At 39.4% G+C, this 26,167-nt stretch overlaps 1 protein-coding gene across 5 annotated transcripts in view; it reads right to left on the bottom strand.

Annotated features, from left to right (window-relative positions):
- Window positions 1–26,167, bottom strand: part of nid2a (nidogen 2a (osteonidogen)) — a 41,364-nt gene that overhangs the window by 13,623 nt on the left and 1,574 nt on the right. Inside the window, exons 2-27 of one of the 5 annotated variants that reach the window (XM_077605946.1) lie at window positions 22,141–24,185; window positions 20,335–20,520; window positions 19,922–20,041; window positions 14,485–14,586; window positions 14,203–14,342; window positions 13,619–13,751; window positions 12,973–13,299; window positions 12,718–12,826; window positions 11,314–11,353; window positions 11,146–11,255; window positions 10,919–11,052; window positions 10,694–10,805; window positions 10,316–10,516; window positions 10,005–10,235; window positions 5,864–6,010; window positions 5,002–5,130; window positions 3,113–3,235; window positions 2,022–2,158; window positions 1,827–1,932; window positions 1,598–1,734; window positions 1,420–1,525; window positions 1,173–1,300; window positions 959–1,064; window positions 452–585; window positions 276–381; window positions 63–193 (exon numbers count right to left, since the gene is read on the bottom strand). In XM_077605946.1, coding sequence (XP_077462072.1) covers window positions 63–193; window positions 276–381; window positions 452–585; window positions 959–1,064; window positions 1,173–1,300; window positions 1,420–1,525; window positions 1,598–1,734; window positions 1,827–1,932; window positions 2,022–2,158; window positions 3,113–3,235; window positions 5,002–5,130; window positions 5,864–6,010; window positions 10,005–10,235; window positions 10,316–10,516; window positions 10,694–10,805; window positions 10,919–11,052; window positions 11,146–11,255; window positions 11,314–11,353; window positions 12,718–12,826; window positions 12,973–13,299; window positions 13,619–13,751; window positions 14,203–14,342; window positions 14,485–14,586; window positions 19,922–20,041; window positions 20,335–20,520; window positions 22,141–22,347 — 3,642 coding nt within the window. In that variant the 5' untranslated portion in view covers window positions 22,348–24,185. Of the gene's footprint in view, window positions 1–62; window positions 194–275; window positions 382–451; window positions 586–958; window positions 1,065–1,172; window positions 1,301–1,419; window positions 1,526–1,597; window positions 1,735–1,826; window positions 1,933–2,021; window positions 2,159–3,112; window positions 3,236–5,001; window positions 5,131–5,863; window positions 6,011–10,004; window positions 10,236–10,315; window positions 10,517–10,693; window positions 10,806–10,918; window positions 11,053–11,145; window positions 11,256–11,313; window positions 11,354–12,717; window positions 12,827–12,972; window positions 13,300–13,618; window positions 13,752–14,202; window positions 14,343–14,484; window positions 14,587–19,921; window positions 20,042–20,334; window positions 20,521–22,140; window positions 24,536–26,167 lie in introns of those variants that run through there. The other 4 variants (XM_077605955.1, XM_077605981.1, XM_077605972.1 and 1 more) reach the window with 4 other exon arrangements.

The raw sequence follows: 26,167 nt of genomic DNA, 5'->3' as shown, positions 1-26,167 counted from the left end.
TTACAGTTGATTAAACATAACACACAGCAAACCATGAGCGTGACCAATATTAAATAATTTACCTGTAAAGATGTGTAATGTCCATTGGAATCACACTGAGGTACAAAAGCTCCAACTATTGGAAAACCCTCTGGACTGGTGGTCTGCACATTGTCTCTGTGTTGCTCACAGTGGCTTTTAGGATGCCCTGGAACTTAATACAAAGAACTATATTAATGTTTGCTTTAAGGAAAGTTTCAACAATATGTACTGAAGAATATATCTATCTATAGCACCTGGTTGGTCACAGTCGATTGCGGTTGTACCAGGAGCAGTCCGGGTATTTGGTCTTTCTTGTCCTTGGCTGTCCACACACCAACAATGTCCAGTCGAGCCGTGGCACTAAAGTACCAATTAGTTTTAGTCGTCCAAAGTAAATAAAAGACATTGCCTCTACACTGAACATATTTACCTGTCGTGGCATATAATTCCCATTTGCATCACACTGTGGCACAAAAGCTCCTGCTGGAGGATAACCCTCTGGACTGGTGGTCTGTAAGCTGTCTCTGTGATGCTCACAGTGGGTTTTTGTATGAGTAGGTTCATCTGATTGAGAAAGACAGTCAGCCGCTTTTTATTGTAAAGTACAACTGAAAGAGCTATTAAAAAAAAGGAAAAGCTGGATAAAATGCTGGGTCTTTTCCCATCACAACCATACACATACTTACAGTACTTGTGTATATGAAAATAACTGAACCTTTTTTTCCTCAAGCATTTCAAAGTAATCACCTGATGACCTCAAGAGAGAGTCACTTTAAATTGATGTATTCTTAACTTGCCATTGAGGAAAGAGAAACAAATAAAGGCTTGTAACATAGTGAATCAATACACATGCTGCAGTAAGTGGTTCTGGTTTGATGACCTGGAGAAATAGCTTTGTGGGGGTGCATGATTCTTTTTCAACTTTTCCTTCTTTTACCTGCTTTGCCACAGTCTGTGGGTTGTTCACCAGGCATTGTTCTGGTTCCAGATCTTTCTTGTCCCTGGCTGTCCACACACCAACAATGCCCAGTCGAGCCATGACACTGTGACACATAGGTGTTATCCATTTTAACCAGAATAAATGTTTGGGGAGGAGGAAATTAAATGTTAGAATAACGATGTCTGTAATCATTCCAATATCTTCTCCTGACCTGCAGTGGTGAAAATTGTCCATTAGCATCACACTGAGGTACAAAGGCTCCCACGAGTGGATAATCATCTGAACTTTTAGTCTGTCCGCTTTCTCTAAGGTGTTCACAGTGGGTTTTAGGACGTTCATCTAAGGACAAATGTCTCAATTTAGAATCTCGAAAGGATTAAGCATGATGACAGCATATCTTTTTGTAAAACAACAACAACAGCTAACAAAATGTTTTCTTCTAAGGTGCGTTTTATTACCTGATCTCTCACAGTCAATGGGTGTTGTAGCAGGTGGAGTTCTTGTTCCAGGTCTTTCCTGTCCCTGGCTGTCCACACACCAACAGTGTCCAGTAGAGCCGTGACACTAAAATAACAACATGCTTAAACCTATCAGGTGATAAACAGAGTATGTGTGTACAGCTTTAAAAATACTCACTTGCTGAGGTGTATACTTCCCATTTGTATCACACTGTGGTACAAACACTCCCACCAGAGGAAAACCCTCTGAACTGGTGGTCTGTACACTGTCTCTGTGGTGCTCACATTGTGTTTTAGGTTGTTGCGGTTGCCCTGCTTGAAATATAGGGAAATGGGGCCTTTAATCTTCCTAACTGGTCTTTTTTCTGGGTAGACAATTCTCTAGTTTTTTTGTTTCTACTCCTCACCATGTCTATCACAGTCTGTTGGTGTCATACCAGGAGGAGTCCGGGTTCCATCTCTCTCTTGCCCCATATGGTCCACACACCAACAATGTCCAGTGGAGCCATGGCACTGCAAAAGAGTTGTCAACCTTTTGAGCTTCACTTGTCATTTAATAGTCAATGGACATCAATGCAATCAGGCTGGCTCCCAGGACCCACCTGCAGTGGTCTGTAGCTTCCATCAGAGTCACATTGAGGGATGAAAAACCCAACAGTCGGTTGACCATCTTGCTCGGACACATTCTGTGGATTGTCCCTGTGCTGCTCACACAGGCTTTTAGTAATAGCTGTCTGTCCTATAACCAAGTAAGTTTCTTAATTAAGTATTGTTAGCGGTGACTTAAAAGACACAGTGTTAAGAAAATGACAGATATGAGATTTTGCTTTAAATCCACACTGTTTCACTGTCCTGGAAGGATTTTACGGAAAATGTTGTTTTTTATTTTGCCTTGTTCACCTACACTGAGAGACAGTCTGGTTCACCATTTAAATTGCATTTAATCTCAAAATTACTTATCTGAACATGCATACATTGAAGCTAAAATCAGGCTTGATTTACTGGGTTTTCCCCCTCAAAATAGTGCAGTTTTTCTTTAAGGTGCAAGTAGCCGGCTGAATTTTGACCTAGCGACTAAGTCCTAGTCCATTTTACAGACAGCCAGGTCAGTCCAGTTGTGATCGATTTATTGTACTGAGAAGGAAATACAAGTCACCAACGTTTCCAAATGTCCTATTTTATCGAAAGATCTCAAGTGTGTGGGACCTACCAAAAGTTTCTGTCTGTAATTTTCCTGGATTTCATTACCTCAGACAATATGTATGCTTCCATTGCACAATTTTTAGTCACAGTTCAGGCAATCTACATGTCATACTCAATGTATATGCATGTCAGTTATGGCAATAACCTTGGACAAACTACATTTTTACTTAGAGTAAGTACTTCCATCACAATTATGTATGTTTGATTTACTATTAACCTTGTCATCTTATCAGTACTTTTTTGGGCACAGATGATGAGAATTAGGCACATCCAACTTTGAGGGGGCATTCAGAATTGGGTGTTCTGGCTTCCTGCATGTACGGAGTGAGGTTTGCATAATCTCCTTGTGTCATGCATTCATGGGCTCTGAAATTTCAATACTCGCATGAATAAATCCATGGTTTTGAGGCAGAATATGAGTGTTTGTTTAAGTGGCCATCATGTATATGTAAATGCACAGGAAAAACAAACCCGTGGCAAGATCACTGACCTTGTTGGGAGCAGAAAAAGCCGTCTCCATCAAAGCCATTCTTGCACTGACAATGGAATGAGCCTAAACTGTTGCTGCATCTTGCATTGATGTGGCATGGAGAAGAGCTGCATTCATCCCTGTCTGAAGATATACAGTCATATGAAGAGAAACATTGTGAAGGTTGCCAATCTATCAAAAAAAGATGTCATGTTGCAACTGGAACGACATGTTGCATTAGAGCTGGATTGTACAAGTCATTTTGAACCACTACAGGAAATGTGGTGTAAGTGTGTTAAGGGAAGTTCATCAAAAGTTCACACTGTGGCCTGAAGGAGGGTTTTGCACTCACACACACCCCGTATTAAATCAAAGACAAACATTGCAAGGCAATCCCCATTATGTCATATGGCACAGGCTGTATACGTTATGTACTAGTTGGAAGAAACCTACACACTGGTAAACATTTACACACTGTTGTTGCGGCCATAGACTCAGCGAATTGGTGCGACTAGGGGCTGAACGTCTCCAGAACCGTGGAACTCATCCTGGACTTCAGTCAGAACAAGCCCGCTCCACTCTGGTGACCTCACTTGGACTACTTATTTATTTCTTACTTATTGATTATTTAGTGATTATTTATCTCTACTATATATTGGTTTTCTGTGTGTCTGCTTGTTTGTTGTTGCGTCCATAGACTCAGCGAGTGGGTGACTCGGCGCTGAACGTCTAGAAAAACCATGGAACACATCCTGGACTTCAGGTGGAATAAACCCGCTTTACTCTACTGACCTCACTTGGACAACTCATTTATTCATTTCTTATTTATTGATTATTTATTTGTCTGTCTGTTGTCATTTGTGCACTGTGGTAAAAGCTTTAAATCTCATTATACTTGTATAATGACAATAAAAGCACTGAGCAATTTGATTCTGTATACCAACACTATACAATGCAGTCACTGCGCCGAAATACTGGATAAAGAAAATGATCTGTTGCAAGTGATTACATTAAATATTTTTAAAAAATGCTAGCAAAAGTTGAGTGATTATTTGGTGATTATTTATCTCTACTACATATTGGTTTTCTGTGTGTCTGCTTGTTTGTTGTTGCGTCCATAGACTCAGCGAGTGGGTGACTCGGCGCTGAACGTCTAGAAAAACCATGGAACACATCCTGGACTTCAGGTGGAATAAACCCACTTTACTCAGCTGACCTCACTTGGACTAATTATTTATTCATTTTTTATTTATTGATTATTTATTTGTCTGTCTGTTGTTATTTGTGCACCGTGGTGAAAACTTTAAATCTCATTATACTTGTATAATGACAATAAAAGCATTCAATTCAATCCAATACATTTTGCTAATAACAACCTCCGGAAAGTAAGCCCAAACAGTCTAATAATGGACTTGAATGGAAAACTAAAAACTATCGGTGTCATGTGTGTAGGTCATCAACACATCTAACGTACATGAGCACATGTGTCAAAGTGGCGGCCCAGGGGCCTAATCTGTCCCGCCGCATCATTTTTTGGGGCCCGGAAAGTAAATCATGAGTGCCAACTTTCTGTTTTAGGATCAAATTAAAATGAAGAGTATAGATGTATGTTAAATTTCCTGATTTTCCCCCTTTTAAATCAATAATTGTATTTTTTTCTGTGTTTTTAGTTCAAAAATCATTTCGTAAAATCTAAAAATATATTTAAAAAAAGCTAAAATAAACATTGTTTTAGATCTATAAAAAACTGAATATTCAGGGCTTTTAATCCAGTTCTATTAATCCATTTATTTTAAAAAAATCTAAATATTATATCTAAAATGGTCCGGCCCACGTGAAATCAAGTTGACGTTAAAGCGGCCCGCGAACCAACCCGAGTCTGACACCGTTGGTTTAGAGAAACAACTCACCGACACATGTACGTCCATCAAAGCCAAATTCATAGCCGTTCTGACACTGGCAGCGATGGCTCCCAGCCAAGTTGATGCATTGCGAATGAGCACCACATGTCAGCAAGCTCTCTGCACACTCGTCGACATCTAACCAGAGAGAGAAAGACCAAAATAAACTGAAGAACATGTTCCATGTTCGTATGTGAGTGCAAACACCTGGAGCCAAGGCGGCATTCTTAGTACTGTACAAGGCATTGTGATTATGTGGTCAGGGAGAAACACTCAGGCCCAGCCATGGGAACGGAGACAGAGCCTGGGGCTTCCCTAGTGCTGTCAGCAGGGGAGACAGACATAATGCTGGGCTAATGACAGACCACGGACAAGCTTAAAGCAATGGAAGTCCCTGTTAATTAAATCATTAAACACATGAAGGGAAGAGAGACGAGCAGGGGAAGAGGAAATGATGACTCCTCCCTTACACAATGCATAGACCGATGTTAAAAACACGTCTCCAAGTGTGAGCTGACTTGAAGCAGATTTTTAGGCTATAGTATTCACTTGATTGTTCAATTTTCTGAAACTACTATTACTATTAACATTTATATTTGAAAACAAATCAGCTAGCAAAACATTCCACTCAATGAAAGAATTGTTTGATTTTAGTCCGCCACAAAAATGACTTTTACCAATCTAAATAAGAACAGCTTCTTGTGTTTGGAAAAAAAATCTGAATTTATTATCAAAATTACAAACAATTGAGGTTTATTTTTCAATCATTATATTAGCTTTTAAATTGCCAATTTTGTTAGGTTTGTGTTCTGGTAGTCCTACAGAAAACCATAAAAAAACGACACCTGGTAAGAGAAACTAAGTTATGTACCGTAACAGTTGTGTCCATCCCCTCTGTAACCAGTTCCACATCGGCACTGGAAAGCTTTGTCCTGCAGTGGGATGCACTGGGCAGTTGTGTCGCAGTCGTGGGTTCCATCATAGCACGGGTTTACCAGCTCTGGTGCTGTCAAACCCGCTGAAGCAAGGCAAGAGCAACAAATTGTTAAACACATTTAAAAGTCAAATAGGCAAATAGGTTAAAATCCATGGGAATTTATAATGAATTTATCAACAGAGAACTGGTTTGCTTTGATGCCAGTTTAAATACGCAGATCTTGAGATGTGACATAATTTTATTTTTTGACCATATACTTGCAAATCAAAAAAACTCATTAAAATGACTAAAAATGCCATAACATTTTTTTTTAAAAGTGATTAAAGAGATAAAACAAATATGCCATATATTATATTATTTTTATGAAAATATTTATTATTTAATGGGTTATAACACTACAGCTTGGTGTATTGAAATCATTTGATGGTCTGAATTTAGAGAAATTTTGTGCTCAATACCATTGCCCTGAAGGGGTTAACTCATTTGTAACTTATTGTATTACAACATTGATTCTGGAGTACAAACCTTTCGATAACATTATTAGTTGAAGAAATGCTGACTTTACCACAACAAATATCTGATTGAAAAATTCCAGACAATGATAAGCTGCACACATCAACATAAAAAAAGTTCCAAACAATACATGAAAACCTTGCTAAATTGACACTGAATTGACCTTTGGACTATCTAGTGTTAAGTGCTCAGAATGATTACAGGAACAAACGCAAACACATCAGACCAATTCCCACAGGATGGTTTCATTTTAGGAAGTGACTCCCTTAATGTTCCAATATTCAACATATGGTTGAAGTTAGGCACACCGCGACATGACCTACACACAGTGTGATAAGTGAACAGATGTGTGTGTGTGTGTGTGTGTGTGTGTGTGTGTGTGTGTGTGTGTGTGTGTAAAAGGTTTGCTAGAGCATGACCCTACATTGACCATATTTATGACACAAAATGTTTTCGACTTTTTATCACCCCGTGGGCATACTGGTTCAACATTACAAATGAAAAATGCAGCTTATTTGATTCTGTATACCAACACTTTACAATGCACTCACTGCGCCGAAATACTGGATAAAGAAAATTATCTGTTGCAAGTGATAACATTAAATATTAAAAAAAAATGCTAGCAAAAGTTGAGTGTTTTGATTCACTGCCATTGTTTTATTTTATTTATCTTCTTTAACAAAATGTTCAATATTTCACAACCAGTAAGAGAAACAATAGCTTGTATTTTCCAAACACAATAACTATATAATTTTACAACTTCTCAAAGTTTTTACCCCAAAGACCACCCATAAAATTGACAGATTAAAACCAACTTTAAAATATAGTAGCGTAGTAGAACCAATAATTAATCATTAATTAAACAAAAATGAGGCAGATATGTTGGTCCTAAAAATATGAGTAGTTTCTCACATTTTGGTCTTGTTTAAACACACTCAAAGTTCAGAGAAAACTACATCATGTTTTTTCATATGCTGTTAAAAAAATGCAAAATTGCACCAAAGAAACAAAACAAAATAAAAGCAAGGACACAATGAAATATGAATTGCTTAATAGTGAAGGTCATCTGGATTCTAAGCCACCAGTGGTTAAAATAAATATGATCTTGAAGTGGAACTATTTTAAAGTTAAAGGTGAATACAACTGAAATGTACTTAGGCAATCTTTGGTTCATTTTAAGAATCCTTTCACGGCGCCATTAAATCTCCACTTTTAACCACGTTACTCAGCACTTACAGTAGAGTGAGTCAAACGTGGATTGTACACACACAGAAAATCCCCTGTACACAGACACACACACGTTTAGTCCAGATTGCTTCCATCTCCTAAGGCAAGAGCTTGATGCTTGCTTGTAATCAAGGCACGGCCCAAATGTGGACATGGGAGGGAGATGTGAATACGGACAAGTGCAAAACACTTACAAGTCAACTAGCTAAGAGCGCCTCTCAGTACGATATTTACAGTCGTCAACTATCGAGATTCATATCGTCAAGTTAACAAAGTCCCCACATGTGCAATCCAAGATTACAATAGTACAAAGACCGCCACCAAAGAGAAGCAATTGGAATGAGGATCAGCTTCACATTTTTAAATCCTGACCTATATGCGCTTCCCATCGAGATTCAAGTATTATGCTTACCAGTAAGTGATCTTAAAAACAGCTTTGATTACCCAAATCCATAAAAAAAAGAACTACTTGTGGAAAGCATGTGGGTGTGCTGCAGCTGGTCCTATCTGGTCAAGAGACGAGGGGTGTAAATCTGCAGACTGTTGGACCATATCCAAGTTTCATTTTCCCCCCACTAAAATGTGCATCGACTCCCCTTGTTTAATAAATTCCTGCAAATGCTGCTCATTACGTCCGTACGTACAGCTAAAGTTTAAGTGTTAAGCTTGAACCTGTTTTTTTCACGTTCATATTAGGTCAATATTGTCAATGATAAATGAAGAAGTTTCCATTTTTATCTTTAAAGTATAGTAGATGGGCATTTGGTAGTCTCATCTCATCTCATTTTCTGAACCGCTTTATCCTCTTTAGGGTTGCGGGGGGTGCTGGAGCCTATCCCAGCTGACTCCGGGCCAGCCAGAGGCGGCGGACACCCTGAATCGGTGGCCAGCCAATCGCAGGGCACGAGGAGATGGACAACCATGCACACTTTCACCCATACCTAGGGGCAATTTAGAGTGTCCAACCAGCCTAGAGCTGTGAAGCCGACACGCTAACCACTCGCGCCACCGTGCCGCCGGCATTTGGTAGTGATCCAATTTAATGATTGGCTGGCCTTGGGGAAGGTCTGTGCTCGATTGGGTACCATTCAAGTCAGTCCAGTGATTCTCATGACATCAGAGGTAAGTTATTCTGCCCAACAACCCACCCTTTGCTTAAAATCTGTCATTGGATAGGATATTATTTCCCAGTGTGTGAGACCTTTCTATGCACGTGCATGTGTGCACACACTCACACACGCACAACACTTAGCCCATGTTTACAAAACCCTTGAACCACAAAAGCTCTTCCAGCTGTGCTCGGGGTGTGTAAGTATGTGGGTGTATAAGGGTGTGCGCGTATGTTTGTGTGTGTGTGTGTGTGCGCACACACGCTTGAAAGGTTGTGCCTCTTTGTATCCTGTATAATGAATGTGACATCATTTTTTCTTCTTTTGGAAGTCTGTCTGTTTTTATTATCAGATCGGATTAATTTACTCAAAAACCTGTCCGGAGATAACGAACAAGCATTGCTGTAAGAACATTTCTTTCATATTTGTATGGCTTGGCATTTTTCTGCTGCAGTTCAATAAGGAGCTAAAAGATGTAGCACCTGCTGTGGTACCAGTCTTTAAATCAAGAGGCAGATACAACCAAATTGCATTAGGGGCTGTTTACATTAAGGTATTGGGGTGAAAACGTAAAAAACTTTTACAGGGAACCCTGTCTTTTGCACGGCAACAGCATTTTAGAGGACTGAAAATACAAAAATTTGAAAACTGCCTAACATGGAAATCTTGAAAACGCTTCAGGCTTCGTTGCTGCCTAAACAGTTGACGACGAAAAAGTGAGTTTTTGCGCGACATCTGACTTCCGTACTCCACAAGAGAAGGTGGCAATAATGCTATAGTATATATTTGCCATTGAAGGGGAGAAGATGTTGATGAAGTCATTACTCGTGTTCAGTGTCGGGAAACATACTGCCTTTACGTAGCAACCTTATACATGGCCCAACTCCGGTCAACACTAAACATTAGCTGAGCCAACTAATGATTGTGCTCATTAGAGCAGATAAGAAAAATTATTTAAAAAAAGAGCTGACAAGAACTGGGAGGACTCCACTGGGAAATTGGAGGTTTCATGTATTTTTGCACGGAGATCGCCCTACATAAAACGGTAGTGTAAATGTCACTTTTGCTCAAAATTGTTTTTGTTTAAACTCGGCCCTTGTGTTGCACAATGAAAAGTGAAACTAGAATCTAAGCCATTTCTAACTTCTAACCATCCAGTGGTAATCCAATTGAGAAATAGTAATTGTGAGTTGCAATTACAATTTGTAACTTGTGTGTCGACTAACCTCCTACTGGACTGATCTTGTTGGTGATGGCGTATCTCAGGATTCGCTCCTCCTTCACATACATCACAAACACTCTCTCCATAGTAATCTGCAGGGTCTCCACAGGTAGAGCCCGATTGCCATGTCGACAGTCGCGGTAGGTGATGTTCTGTTTCAGCTGGAATGAAAAGGATTCGGATCCCCGGTCTGGTGAGACCACGGTATACTCCCTCACGGAGCTGGACGTGGCAACTGGAGAGCAATGCAACAGGCACTTAGAAGAGAGAAGGTGCATCGTTGTGCCAGGTCATGTCTTTGGTTGCCCTAGTTACCTGATGGGTAGTAATGGTATGTCTCCTTAAAGGGGTCCATGGTCACTTCAGAGGCAGGAGGTAGGAAAGGTACTCCGCCACTGAGCACAGTGTCCACAGTGAAGTGGTTGTGGTCGTCGAGGCCTCGTCCTGTCTGAGTGATTGACAGCCGCTGGTTTCCGGGGTAAAAAACAAGCTCGGCGCGGCGAGTGAATTCAGCCCCTGGGAACAACAAATACTTTATGGTCATTTGTAAAATGTATTTTATGAAAGGGGCGGGGCGTTATACATTATTTCGCATGCTCCTGTCTTGACCATATGTTAGGGTTTGTTCACTCTTATCACCAAAAGAAAAAACTCTGCCTTGCACCAACTGAAAGTATGTGAAAAGTTCTATACCTGTTGTTTTGAATCCTGCTTGACTGTTAGGCAGCTCCAGCGCAAACAACCACCCGAACAGCTCTCCGATCGGCGCAGCCGGCATCAAGGCCCAGCCCAATGGCTCGGGAATCTATTCAATCCCATAAAAAGGCAGCAGAGAGCCCAGTAGATGAAATTTGGGTGTGCAGTTAATCCGTCATCAATTTTCAAACGTCATAAAATTAATTTGTGAAGGGTTGCTACCTCACTGACAGCTGTGTAAGCTCTTCCATCTCCCACCACAATGTAAGCATGCAGATCGATGTTGTTCAGCTCCACAGGAGTCAAACCAACGGTCACAGTTCCGCTGAGCTTGCCACTGACGCGCTGGGGAGCCGCTGAAGACAAAAACATCAATGGGCTGACTAAGATCAGTGTGTTCCACCAACTTGAAAAATACATGAAGTGCACGGTAGGAGCTGAGCACGAACCATCCGGCAGGCAGTGGCGGCCATTTCCGTAAAAGCCCGGTCCACAGTGACAACAGAAACCCGTGGCGTAGTCCGAACAAAATGCATTCTGAGAGCACTGCTGCTGGAATCTGCATCAAAAATAAATCATTGTCACACAATAATCCATTATCTATAACTGTAACGTACCTTGCACATGTTTCCTTATTCTCAGTGGTGTAATGAATCACTGAAAAACAGACCAAAAGTGTGAATTTAGTAAATTCCACTGCAATAAGTGTTCGACTACAAGATAAATATGCATTTCAAAAAATCACACACGCTCCACGTACAGTATGTGCACGTGTAGGTAAACTAGGCTATAGCAACTAAAAATTGTACTCTTTTATTTTAAACTACCAAACTTAAAATCCACAGCATACCTGCCTAAAGTGCAAAATGTAAAAAACTTGTTGGCCCGAAATACCAGCAATTCAAAGGCATAAATGAATAAAAGAACATAAACCATTTATGAGCCATAGATCACATTTCTTGACAGTCCTAAGGGACTCGGAAAAATCTGAGAAAAACATATACAGAGAGGGGCCACTTGGTCCACATACTTGCAGATAGTTTTCATGTGCAAGTTTTTCCAAATTGACTTTTAGATTTGAGGCTTTTTTTTTTTTTCAATTGAAAAGAATTCCACATATCAAGTCACTTGCCTTATTCTTTCTCTCTAGCAAAAAAAACCCAAAAACAAATAGGACTCTTTTTGTCAACTTTAACCATATACGAGAAGTGACAACAAGCAAAGTGCTGTACAGCAGTGGTCCCCAACCACCGGTCCGCAGGCCAAATATTAACGTTTTTAATCTCGCCCCCCTACATGAAATGAGAAAAGTTGTTATAATAATAATAATAATTGTTGTGCAGTGTCCAAACTCAAATTTGTTATCTGTATTTCTGACAACTTTTTACTACCTTTCATTTCCAGAATAAAACAATTACTATCCTGATATACTTTTATTATGATACCTTTCCCATAATCATCTAAATTATCACGATGTAAAATTATAAGATATTTTTCGTTGACTTGAAGCACAAAGTAGAAGAACGGTAGTACCTGCCCAGAGTGAAACACTCTTAACATACAACAATCTTAATGAAAATAAATCTTAAAATGACCTAAATCCACAAAGTTTCTTTGCTTATCTTACAGCATTTCCCCATTTGCCATATTTTGAGAAGATTTTACCATAGCATCAAACTCACTTCAATACTGCCATAACTTATCAATAAGGTGTATTGTATTAGAAATGAAAGAAGACACATCTTAATGGATTTCAATATATTAAAAAAAACATATCTAGAAAAAATACATTTTGTGGGAGGCCAATTTTACTGAGAACGGATATTTATTGATGGCATTGGACATCCACATAAAGCAGAGAAGCCCACACACACACTTCGGAACAGTACAACAGTCATATTGTTGTGCAGCTGCTGAGGGTGAGGTATCGTTTCCTTCACTCCCTCTCAGCCATCCCCCTTTCATACATTCACGACTATGCATGCCATAAATATAGTGCATTTCTCCGAAAGGTGCCTTACCTCCAGTGTCAAAGTCAACATCTTCCTCCACACTGACCACATGACCTCCAGGGGACAGTGGCGGCTCATTTCTACGAGGGGGGTTCAAATCTCCTACCTCCACATGAGCCTCAAGTAGGAAAAACATTATTGGCTTAACATTTGAAACTCATTTTTAAAGCAGGCCTTTGTAGTAGGTATTGATTGAACTTATTTTATTTGAATTTCCCCTTTGCAAATTAGACAATCTCTGTATTTTGGTCATTCCAGGTTTACCTGTGGTTGCTGCTCCCCAGACCATTGAGCACCTCCATCTGGGTTGGCCTCCTGAGGAGATGGCAGTGCATACTGCCTCTCCACTACCTCTGGACTGAGCCTGGGTTCCGAGGTCAAAGATAAATCTTCACGGCCGCGAGAGACCTGAGATTCTGCTATAGGAAGGTCGGAGCTTCCTGGCTGGACGGATTCATTAGCGAGCACTGGCTGGAATTCCCGATCTTCAAGAGCCACAGGGAAATGATTTCCCTCCTCTTGATGGGCAAGGTCAAGGGTACCTTTGTATGAGTACTCTTCAAAGTCATGATACTCGGGGGTAGTGGCACCCTGAAGCGAAAAACCGCAGAGGAATCAAGCCTTGTACGGGTGTCATACTGTACATCAGCTTTAAGAGTTTTGAGTTCCTTTTCCGTGCAGGCTTGATAACTCACTGGCTGCCATTGACCGCAATCTGTTTTGACTGGAGGGTTGGCAGAGATCATTCAGTGATTTTATGACAGTGATCATTCGCTGTCAGCCCTCACAATCAAAATGGATAGGACGTCTATCGCCATCACGGACCGCCAATGAGTAAACATCATTCTTGTCCATAGTGGTTCATATGTGTTCATTTTAGAAGGACTTAAAAAATACAAAGAGACATTACCAGAGACTGGTCGTGTTCTCCTGGGGAAGGTGTTGCAAGGAGACCATCAATAGATGCAGGGACAATGTTGTCAAAAGAATAGCGATTCCCAGTGTGAAATAGCCAAACACCTGGAATTCCTGTGTTACCAATCCTTGAATTGGGTAGGATAAAAATCATTTTAGTAAAGTAATAAATACATGACTTTGGTTTACATTAATTCCGTAATCACCAACAGTGGAGATACGATTCTAAGCCATCTTTGTGTCTGTCGGCAATTGTATTACACCACAATTTTACGAGTCCCTACTCGTATTGTTAAATGAGTTGATAAAAACAATAGCCTTGCTCCACGCAATAGGGGACATCTGGAAATGAGCAAATAAGAATGACTGCCATTCTGTGGGAATTTCTGCTCATTCATCAAGTTGAACATTTGTAAGGTCAAAGGTGCACTGATATTGGCTCACACTTTCTCTTCAATCCCGGAAGTTCTTGATTGATTATTTCAATATAGAAATATTATTTGGAATACGAGTGTTTTGAGTTATAAGCCCGACACCCCTGTACAAGATAATAACCCACTGACTGATATAAATACGAACTTGTCCAGATGTTTGATGCTCTGCTCATTGCTGGTTACACTGTAGTAAGGTCCCTCCGTTCGGGAAAAAATCAGATAGGTTATTTCTCCTCGGCTGAACCCAACCCGAGCGGCAAGCTCTATCTCCACGTTGTATGACTCCTGGGAAAAAGGCACAAACAATGCAAAGTTTTAGGCACAGGCGAGGCTACGTTTTTACTGGTGTGCGGGGGATGGGAAGCATCTGCATGCAGGAGTGTTCACACAAAAAAACAAGCATCTCCTTGTTTTCCACTTAGTTTACCTTGGGTCTTGTCCCAAAGAAGTTCAGGCCGTGTTCCGGGTAGAGGAACAGAACGTACGAGTCGGTTTCATCGTAACCAATCACCGCCTGGAAAGTGTTGAACTAGGGAGGGAGGAAATTTGTGCATTCATTAAAAATTAAAGTGTGATTTCAATTACTTCCTATATTTAAGTCCGTAGGATAGCAAATGTTATTCTTAACGCCCATCTGAGAGAAAGTAGTAACAGCCCCACTGAGCTGAACATTTAAATTGTAAACTTTTGCTGAATACACTGCATAGCAGTACTTTTCGTATTTGTATATTTACCTAGTTTGCGTAATGAGGTGATAAATTGAATCTTTAAATTTTATTCTGATTTTTTTTCCATCTCACTACTACAATTTCATCATGTTACATGGCATATTGATCTAGTTTGATGTTAATGAATAAATAGTCTTTAATGTATCATGACATTGAGGCATAGCGCTTAATTTTACATTATCCATCAAAAGAGCTGCCAACATACAATGATTACGCTGGGCAGCATTGGTTGTTGTTATGTTTAATAGCCGTTTTGAACACATTTTTGGGTGTAGAATCAGAAGATAATTCCATTTATTTCTCTATTAGGTCCAGTTTGAAATAAAACTTGACAGCAATGTTTATAATACATTGTTTTTTGGGAAAGAATGTGTGCATGTGGTAACAAAACAGCAAATAGGTAAAGCTTGATAGGAAAGAACTGAGGTCAGCCTTGGATTCGGCACCCAAAAATTAGTTAAAAACATCTGTCAGACCTAAAACGACTGAGTATTTTTCAAATTGTTGCCCAGTATTTTTCATGTTTCGTAAGAGCCAAAAAGAAGGGTCCCACTTATCCAGAATTCCATTGCGGCCCAGTCAAATCGCAATTACTGTATAAGATTTCAGAATTCAATTTGAAGACCGTTTTTAATCGTTTTTGATCCAAATGAAGCCTTTTCAAGACAAAGGACAGGGAGTCAGCAGCATATTTGAAGGACTGTAGATGACTCCATGTGACTATCATCTGTACTCACACACAAACACAATTCCCAAGCTACATGATGTGCACAGCTGTCTTCCTGTGTGTGTACATCTGTCATGGTGATGTTAAGGACCGTGAGTAGGACTCACAGCTGTCCCTTCACCTTCGGTCTAGCCATGGAAAGTAAACGCGTGTTCTTCCTAATTGTTTACCTCAACATCTTTTAACCATCTTCTGTGTTGTTTTTGCAGCCTGTGGCCTTGTTTTAATTACAGTGTCTGCTCTAGGAGATTGCAGGGTGGGTATTCAAAATCTGCTTTTGTTTTGTCTTTACTACAACTACAAAAAACAAAAAAAACAAGACCGGAAAAAATATTTTAAAGGATTTCCACCATCAATGTGACTTATACATAGTACTGTCTTATTACTAGGATGTGGCTGTTCTAAGAATAAACAACAAAGAACAAACTTGCCTCCCTATACAGTGCCTCTGCCTAATGTAACCAGTAAATATATTTCAGCTGTTTTCTTTTTTTTTACTTCTTACCTGATGCCTGAAGGTTTTGTTCATTTCAAATGGGTTTTAATCCCCGCCAACAAACAAAAAACAGATCCCAAGAATGATGCTCCCTCCTAATAAGTTTCAGTCTCAGTATGTTGACTTGTATAATGACAATAAAAGCATTCAATTCAATCAATTGTTGTTCTTCTTGTCAATATTAACTTAGAAGTCCTACTCCTTTGCCATTTGTGAACTGATCATCTTGGTAGTTATGCATGTACTTGTAGGGTTCCGAATTAACAGGTCGAGGGCATATTCAGTACTTCACCTTTCTAAATGTCTTTCTTTCAGTTGATTTGTATAGTCTCTTAGTCGCATTAACAGTGAGGACTTTTTTAAAGATGGTTTATCCTAGTGTTATTAGTTTTTGTACATATAAAAAGGCAAATGAATGGGGGCGGGGTAGACTGTTTCTACTCATTGTAAATGAAAGAGAGATAGAATGACAATTTGATATGTGCCAGAGAAACCAAAGAAAATGCTGCCCCCAGGCAATTTGCTCTGTGTATCCCTTTGGGTGGGGGTTTGAAGTGACATGCAGGTGAAAAAGGCAACTAATTTAAACACACAGAGCCCCCCAAAAAAGGCTTATTTCTCTAACCTTTTCGTTTAGAAGTGTGACACCATTGTATGGGAGTGACAATACCAAGACTTTCTCATGCACATATAAGATCATTTCAGATCAAGATTTTTTTTTTAACAAATGTTACTTTTAGTATATGCCAATAAAGAAAACGAGGCGGCAAACTTTTGGACCAGCCCCAGTTTAGATGAAAAATGTTTGCTGTTTTAGGCTTCAACCTAAAACAAATAAATGAGGTCAAAAAAAATTGTCATCTGTTTTGAGTTAAACGGTATTGCTTAAACCACCCCTTTAGTAACCGGATTGATACGCTTGCTGAACTGTGAGTGATTCCCTTGTCTCCCTTACCCTAGTTTTGAGGTTTAGGCTTCAAATATTGCTGTAAGGAACTCCATCATGACCTTGCCTCTAATACATAGGTAGGTACTCTCGATGGGCACTTAATGGAACAATTGCCAAGTGCACAATTGGTATCTTTGTAATATTATAGACAGCCCCAGACAACATTCTGTAATATCAGTGTCCCCATATGGTGCATTTGACTGGAAAATGTTTAAAAGCCATTTTATCAAAATAATCAATCACTGGTTTTATAGTTAGCTCCTTCAAGGCTAACCGGATGAATAATCTGCATGGATCAAATTCAGCCTAGTGTATAGTCTCAGAAAATAATGTTATTTGGCAAAAACAGCAACTTGTTGAAAAATTGCCAAACTCATTGTCATTTTAGTAATTCCTCATCACATTGTATAAAAAGTTGAAAGTTCAATCTGCTTTAAACCAGCAAGAACACCCGTGTGGATCAGTGGGCCCCGAGAAACAACAAATATAGCTAGGAAGAATAATACTCCCTGTTTTTTTACATGCGGAGAAAAAGAAAGTATAAATAAGCCTTGAGAAGAGGCAAAAGTACATCACATCAAATGTTGTATGTATATCTGATGACAGAATTCTTTGGCAGAGGTGAAAAGGCCGCGGAAAAATGTAATCAAGTAGGGAGGGAACAATCATCTGGATTTCTAGGCAAAAACGGGTGGAATGCCGCAGCATTAGTTCAGGGTCACGTTTAGAACTGGCGCAATGATTAATTTCACCACAATCTCTTTGTCTGGATTTTTGTCCATCCTTATTTGGAGATTATAAATTGCACGGTTGTAAAAAGAGGCTGGGACGGTGCATCTTGGGCTGTGGAGGAACTAGTTAATATTAGTGATTGGTCAATAAATTAACAGATTGATATATCAAAATGCCCTCATTATAGGTATGAATTCCAAAAAAAAAACGGGCCGGTAGCCACCAGATCAAATGGTCAAATTGACACACTTAACCTGTCATGCAGGTGATCTGTGTCGTTCCCAGTCTGGTATGTAGAACACCAATATTCACTACCAAAGGATCAAGAGGGACAACCGACTGAAAGACAGATCAGCACCAACGAAGATGAACCGCATACATAACATTCAGTCACTCTAAATGGCCAAATCCCTGCAATCCTTCCAGATAATAGTGAGAAGACTGATCATTTTCTGTCGATTCGATCGTGACATGAAATTTTCATATGGTGCCATCTCTTTATCACACAATGGACCCCCTTTCCCCCCCACACGTAGCCTAAAATACTACACATCCTGAGTGGCACACAGGACTGCAGTTTATCAGTTCACACATCCCTAAGACTCCCCCCCGACACAACTCCACCCAGGACCTCCGGCTAATCACTTCAAAGAAAGATGTTATCTGTTCAGAGACCACCAGACTGCTGTGACGGGCAAAACCGTTTAACCCCCTGCCCCCAACGTCCTCATAACACGTTTAACAATTCAATACAGTCACAGGCTCCATCGATATTCTCCCATAGTTTGAATAAACCTTTACTCATCACTGCGAATATTTGCAATGCATTACAAATATACACATTTGACTTTTTGTTCCGCCGGGTTGAGTGAGAAGGGCTAGGCCTAAGATAAAAGAGCCTGTGAAAGACAAGCAAAGACAAACACAGATGAGAAGGCGAGACACAGTGAGATCCCCTGTGGTTTTCCTCCAACCACTCCCTCCATCATCCATCCATCTACGCATCCAGAAGTGCAAAGATAGCACAAAGTATTTAGCTTTGTTTTTGAAGGCTGAACCACACGGAAATTCTGACAGAGCAAAAGTCTTCAAATTCGGTAAATAAGTGGAAGTGCTGGTTCAACATCTGTAATTCTGAATTGAACTATTTAAAATATATTCCACTATCAATATCTCACCGATGGAAGAGTTGACTTTTTTACATTGTGACCTGGAAAAAAGTCATATTTCTAAGGAGTAATATATAGAAACATAAAGTAAAAAGTAAGTCATCTGACAAAAATATATCAATACTCAAGGAAAATAGTGACACCTATAATTCCTACATTGTATATTATTGCATCCAACCCTCTGCGTAGATACATTAAAGGATAGATACATTAAAATACAAGGTTAACAACAAAAATCTGTATAATAAAATATTAATCTATTCATAAAAAATGTTTAGGGGGAAATTTCGATATTTAAAATAAATTAAATGGTGGTAATTACCGGTTTATGTTGTTTTTCACCTGTTGTATTTCTGTACAATTTGAATTTGTTTAATTTGGATCCTAAGAAGAGTAGTTTTTACCAGGGTGAAGACTAATGGGGAACCGGAAAAACAAACAATCATTATTTCCCAACCCCGAGTAAACCTTTGACACTGCATGTGCAAGCATTTGGATACAATGTATATGTACAGACCTCAGTATTTGGAGTAGATGGAGTGTAGTCCATGTGGCCTCTTCAAATATTTATTTAATGTTCTCTGGTTTGGCTTAACATGCAAACATCTGAAATCTAACCCCTTAAAAACCCTCCAAAGCGCAGAACCTTGTCAGAGGCAAGCAATCTAAATTTAGATTATTTTAGACACACACCCCTTGCATGTGATTTCACTTATTTAAGATAAACTCAGGTGGAGATTTTCCATTGGTTTTTTTTTCAAGGCAACAATTGGTGTAGTTATTAATTGGTTTTGAGAGACCAAAATAAAATAAAATAAATTAAATTGTCACCAACCGGGTTTGGGATTGGGGTAGTTTTTGTCTACCTGTGATTAAATTAGGGTTAGGAGGAGGGCATTTTGATGACCCTTCACGATGACCTCTGATCTTTTGAAAAGGTTAAGATTGAGATTAGAAACTGAAGGAGTACAAATGGACCTCTACACCCAGCCCTTAGGCTAAATTCCATGTGATTGGTCACTATGTTTTGCCAGTATGGTCAATTTCTCCTTAATCATATTACCTTGTTTGCGGCCCCCCCACTGGTTCTAGTTGGCTCCTCATATGCGGCCACATTCTCCCATGTCGCCACCACAGCGTGGGTGGGTGTGAATTTGGCATCCGGAAACCCTCGGTGAACTTCCTGAAAGGGCAAATGAATAAATGAATAAATGAGTGCATGGATGATAGATAGAGTAGAAAAGAATATACTTTTCGCCATTACAAATGTACATGCCAAATAAGAGCACAGGCTATGTTTGAAGGAAAGCGAGGTGAACTCATTTATTTGTAAAGTAAAGAAAAAAATAAAAAAAATAGCAGTCCATTAATCCAAAAATGCCTTGATATATATACAATACCAAAAATACACGTCATCACAAACATGTACGTATTTGGAAGTGCAATTGCCTTCAAAGTGTCCTTAAGTCAACACACCTGGGCCACTCTGTTAAGCACGCTGGGCGTTTCAGTCACCCTGTAATAAATCTGTCCTCGGCCTCCACTCGTGTCCATATCAGCCAGAAATGGTGCCACCACTGGGAAGTCCGTGGGGAAGCCATCGTCAACGTACTGCTTCTCCATTGGCAAGTCCTGAGCTGAAATGATCCCGTTGGTAGCCACCTGGACAATGTCACAAAGAAATATAATACATCCAGTGTTTGAATAGTGCAAACATAAGCAACCACATCAAGCATTCTGCTATATAATCCTTATCTAAAAACATTCTTGAGGACAATCAATCACTTTGCTGGCTGCTTTTGCATGACATGTTCTCATCTCATCTCATTTTCTGAACCACTTTATCCTCATTAGGGTCGCGCGGGGTGCTGGAGCCAATCCCAGCTGTCTCTGGGCCAGAGGCGGGGGACACCCTGAATCGATGGCCAGCCTATCGCAGGGCACAAGGAGACAAAGGACAACCATACACACTCACACCCATACCTAGGGGCAATGTAGAGTGTTCAATCAGCCTACCATGCATGTTTTTGGAACGTGGGAGGAAACACACGCAGGCCCGGGGAGAACATGCAAACTCCACACAGATGGACATGACCTGGATTTGAACCCAGAACCCCAGAGCTGTGAGGCCGACGCACTAACCACTCGCCTCAGTGGGCCGCCCCGTATCACATGTTTTGTACCAATACACTATATCTTTATAGATATAAAATCGCACATTCATTCATTTTCTGAAACGGTAATCCGCACAAGGGTCACGGGGGGCGCTGGAGCCTATCCCAGATGACCGGGGACACCCTGAATTGGTGGCCAGCCAATCACAAGGCGCGAGGAGACGGACAACCAACTATTAAAGATCACAAAATAGTAGATAATGTTTTCAAATTTATATTTCTTGGTCTCCGACGGCAAGCGGGTTGAGTGGTTATCATAGTATGAGTGTCATTTGTTGCTCATGTCTCCCTGTGTGGAGTTTCTCTCAGTGCCTGGGTGGGTTTTCTCCTGGTACTCCAGCTTCTTCTCGCATCCCAAAAACATGTATGGGAGAGTGATTGCACACTCCAAATTTTCTGTGGGTGTAATTGTGTTTTTTTAAGATTTGTGTCATTACAATATCCCATGCGATTGGATGTCAAACAGTTATACACCATCTCCTGAACGTACTAAATTGGCATAGGCTCCAGTGTGAGAATGAATGGTTGTCCGTCTCCTTGTGCCCTGCCCACCCATTCAGGCTGTCCCCCACCTGGTGCCCGTGGTTGGCTGGGATAGGCTCCAGCACCGCCCGTGACCCTTGTGAGGATAAACACTACGGAAAATGAATGAATAACTGAATGCTATAGAGATGATTCGTGTTTACTGGTTTATGAGGCCCACCTAAACATTTAATCTACTGAAGAAGTAATAACAATAAACTTGCACACTTATAATGGTCCACTCATAATCCGTTTTACCCTGTCTTGTTATTTACATTTTACTAAGTGCACTAGCAAATTATATAACTCTCAAACCATACAGTCAAAACAGTCAAAGCAGTTGTAATTTTTTTAATGAAGTTAAATCCAACAGGACTCATTTGTGATGTTTTGACCCTAATTTTGCCAGTTGGAAAGCTCTAATCTTGGGTTCATTCAACCGCTACGTGTAGATGTTATAAAAGAAAATAATTACATGCTATTTGAGAAAACAGAGATGTTCACTTTCTCAGTGAGCGCACTTGAATGCTTGTTGCAAAAGTGGAGAGCAAACAAAAAGCAAGTAAAAGCATGCAAATATACTCACATAAAGCTGAGAGAAGGGGGTGTCGTAGAAGTAGAAGGGTTTGGGCAGATATAAGACTTTGGAGGTTTCATCGTCTCCTTCTTCCAAAAGTGAATCTCCACTTGTTGTGCCATAGGGGAACATTTGGGCCCTGTGGATGGCTGCAACCATACATATGCTGCAGCTCAGGCCCAGCAGATAGACAGGCAACATTTGCCCCCTCTCCATTGTACAGGGCCAAAGAAGAAGCTTTAACAAGGAGACAGCTGGACTCACAGGGAGGAAAGGAAAGAGGAAGAACTCCCCAACTCCTCTCAGCAGAGACGCTAATACTTGGGAGAGGGGGGAGGAGTTAAGGAGATGCTGGGGGGTTTTGGGGGGGTAGTGGGTGGTTCAGCGGTGGAGGCAACATCTGTCTTGGATTAAGACAAATCAAACAGAACATTTTTAATCCTGATGTAACTTTATCTGTTTCACAACAACGAAAGCCGTGAATATTATTTATGCCCTTGGAAGTGATTAACAATGTAACACACATACTTGGACATGGGTCATATTCATCAAGCAGTGCTTGTCTTCTCTTTATATGAATAAACGTTAAACACAATATTTAGACTTCAGGGGATATATTTATGACATCTAAAAGTAGCTTTTTACAATAGCGTCAATTAAGATAGGGTTTAATTCATTACGTGACCAGATCTTCACCTCAAAATGCTTGTAATTTGGACACTCATATCTCGTTGTATGTTTTCCTTAGAAGCCTCTCCCTCTGATATGCAGCAGTATGATACTCAGTGAAAACAAAGACAAGTTGCGTGGGTTTTCTTCGGGTACTCCGGTTTCCTCCCTCACTCCAAAAACATGAACGGTAGGCTGATTGAATACTCTAAATTGCCCCTAGGTATGAGAGTGAGCGTGAATGGTTGTTCGTCTCCTCATGCCCTGCGATTGGCTTGCCACCAATTCAGGGTGTCCCCCGCCTCGTGCCCGAAGTCAGCTGGGATAAGCTCCAGCACCCCCACGATCTTTGTGAGGATAAGCAGTTCAGAACAAAAAATATCACCTTGTTAAATACATTTTCTATTGCAAAAATGTCACAAACAACTTTAGTTCAAAACAATATAAAACTGTAATTGTTTAAACAAAGCTGAATGTTGATTTTTAAATGTTTTAAATAGGTTTACACACTGTCAATAGCATTCCACAAGCCATATTGTTTGTTTATAAGCCACAAGAAAATAACAGCAAGTACTGAGCCCAATACCAAAAATGCATACTTGTATTTGTTCTTTTAATAGCCATAGAGAACTATTATTGAAACTCCAAGATTACTTGAACATATTTCCTAGGCTCCAAAAAACATTGAGGTAACAACAAAGCAGTATACTTTTAGATCAAACAGCACTTTCATTTAACAACGTATATATTGCGTCTCTAACCTTATACTTTTCTTGTACTTATTGATTTGGTCGTAGAACACAAGGAAACCCCACAGCCCACAATATTAATTAGTTAATTCTATGAGGCGCTTAATGCCACGGGTTGCAGAAAATGCAAACCGCAAGCCACATTTTGATTGTCCCTGTGTAAATTTACTAAAGGTTTAAAAAAAGGGAGATTGTGAACTCAGCAAAATACTGAACCTCCATTTCAGTAGAACAGAGTAGAAGCAATGATTATTAAGTAAAACTTAACATGTGCTCAAACTTTCATTATTATAACGAACATTATTATAACGAACATTATTATAACAAACATTATGATAACAAACATTATTATAACGAACATTATTATCACGAACATTATTATGACGAACATTATTATAACAAACATTATTATAACGAACATTATAATTAACGTGCAATGGGTCAAAGTTCAATCTACTAGAAGTTTGACCCTATTAGACTATAGTACTATATGGTAGGAATTGCATAGAATGCAAATCTGAAAGTCTTGGTGTGGGATGTCATCTAGTGGCTCTAAATGTACAATGCATTATCACATCACCTTGAAGCACTGTAGCAGTGGTCCTCCATTTCTTTTTACACCGATTACTCCACCAACTACCAAAAAAGAAATCCATTCATTCATTTTCCAAAACAGAGTGTTCTGGAAAACTTACAATTTGAAAATAACTCAACTTGGACAGAGATTTTCCCACTTACCACTGGAAGGAGCTCATGTTCCACTAGTGTTATTGAACAAGATTTTGAGGTGGTACTGTACTTTTACTACTGCGCCACCAGTGTGGTTCTGTCATTTCGACATAGTTTAAAACTAAGTGAATGGAATATGGATTTTCCACAGTAAATACTTTTTCCACTAGTAGAAGTGGGGGTATTCGTTAAACTCCCTTATCTAAATCAAAAGGTAAAAAATAGAGATATTTTTTAAATAAATCAAACTCAACCTCAGGCAATGAATACAAATTTTCAGATTATGTGATGTAGGCAAAGCATGTATATATATATATATATATATATATATATATATATATATATATATATATATATATATATATATATATATATATATATATATATATATATATATATATATATATATATATATATATATATATATATATATATATGTATACACACACACACACATTACATAATCTCATGCTTTGTGTAATTAAGGAAATAGACTAAACTTTGTAGTAGTAATTGTACTTTGTAGTTACTAATTCTAACAGCAATAAATACATGCCTCTGTCAACGTCAGCTTTCATTTGCGGAAATGGATACCCGCAAAAAAAATCCAATAAACTAATTAATAATTTAGGATGGGTCCATTAGTGGGCACATAGAAACAAATGCACAGAAATGACACCTTTCTGTCACATTGGGCACAGTGCTTTTAGTAAGTTCTGGGAAGATCACTGCCATCATATTTTCTTAAAAATCACTTCCTCCACTTGAATCACATGCCTGAAAGCGGAATCAGCCATGACTGCAGAGTGATATAAAAAAACATGACACTTCTAAATGTTTCAAGCACCTGCAAAGATCCTAACACAACAAAAAGGTGTTTAGTAGGTAGAGTAGTAACACTCTTGTGTTTTAAATACAGGCAACAGTGCAGAGACTATCCTGGATCAATTGGAAACAGCAGCATGTGTGAACTACATTAACAGGTTTCTATTGGGGCAGTGGGTGTATTAGTATTATTACATCGAGCGTTTTTTTTTTCAAGTAGAACCAATAATTACAGTTTGATTCATATCTGAGTTAAGTTGCAGTTACAATGCCTAATGGTAAAGTTAAAAACAATCTGTTTTCCTTTTGTGTAAACATTCACCATTTATAGGTGCAATTAAAAGACTATAATACCCATAATGTCATATGCAGACACTAAAAGTAGGGAGTGTATCAAGGATATGTTATATCATATAAAGCATGTAATATCGTGTTTGTGTTGATGTTATCATTGTACATTGCTCTTTTTTTTCTGGTTTTGGACCCAAACCTCTCGTGTGATGTTTTTTTTTTAATTTTACCAATGCAAAGTCCTGAAAATTGGGATTTTGACACCTTCAGCTTTGAGATTTTTGTAGGCGTATAAATTAATTACCTTATTTGCTGTTGTCCAACTAAAATTATTTGAATGCTTATCATAACACTTACAAGACTGTGATAATCATGACATGACACCTATTTATAAATATGAAAGAATGCTTGACAGAAGACAGATGTTATCATGTGTCATTCAGTGGATTATGTCACTTTTGGTGCAAAGTTGATACTATTGGTCATGTCTCTGGTTTAGGACAGGTGATGAGATTCACTGTAAAAATTAATTAATGTTCATGACACGTGACATGAGTGTTATGATCAGCTTTCAAATTAAGTGTTGGCAAACACTGTGGAAAAATTGCTGTCTAGCAAGATGTTTTTGCGTTACTGCACTTCAACAGCGGTATAAAAATATTTATGGCCTAGCATTATGCTCCAACGTTCATTCATACATTTTCCGTTCTGCTTATCGTCACAAGGGTCGAGCGGGGGTGCCTATCCCAGCCAATTTTGGGCAGTTGACGCGG

Source organism: Stigmatopora argus, chromosome 1 (genome assembly GCF_051989625.1).
Source record: "Stigmatopora argus isolate UIUO_Sarg chromosome 1, RoL_Sarg_1.0, whole genome shotgun sequence".
NCBI lineage: Eukaryota > Metazoa > Chordata > Actinopteri > Syngnathiformes > Syngnathidae > Stigmatopora > Stigmatopora argus.
Note: the sequence above shows the minus strand (reverse complement) of the source record. Positions and strands in the feature narration are given on the sequence as shown.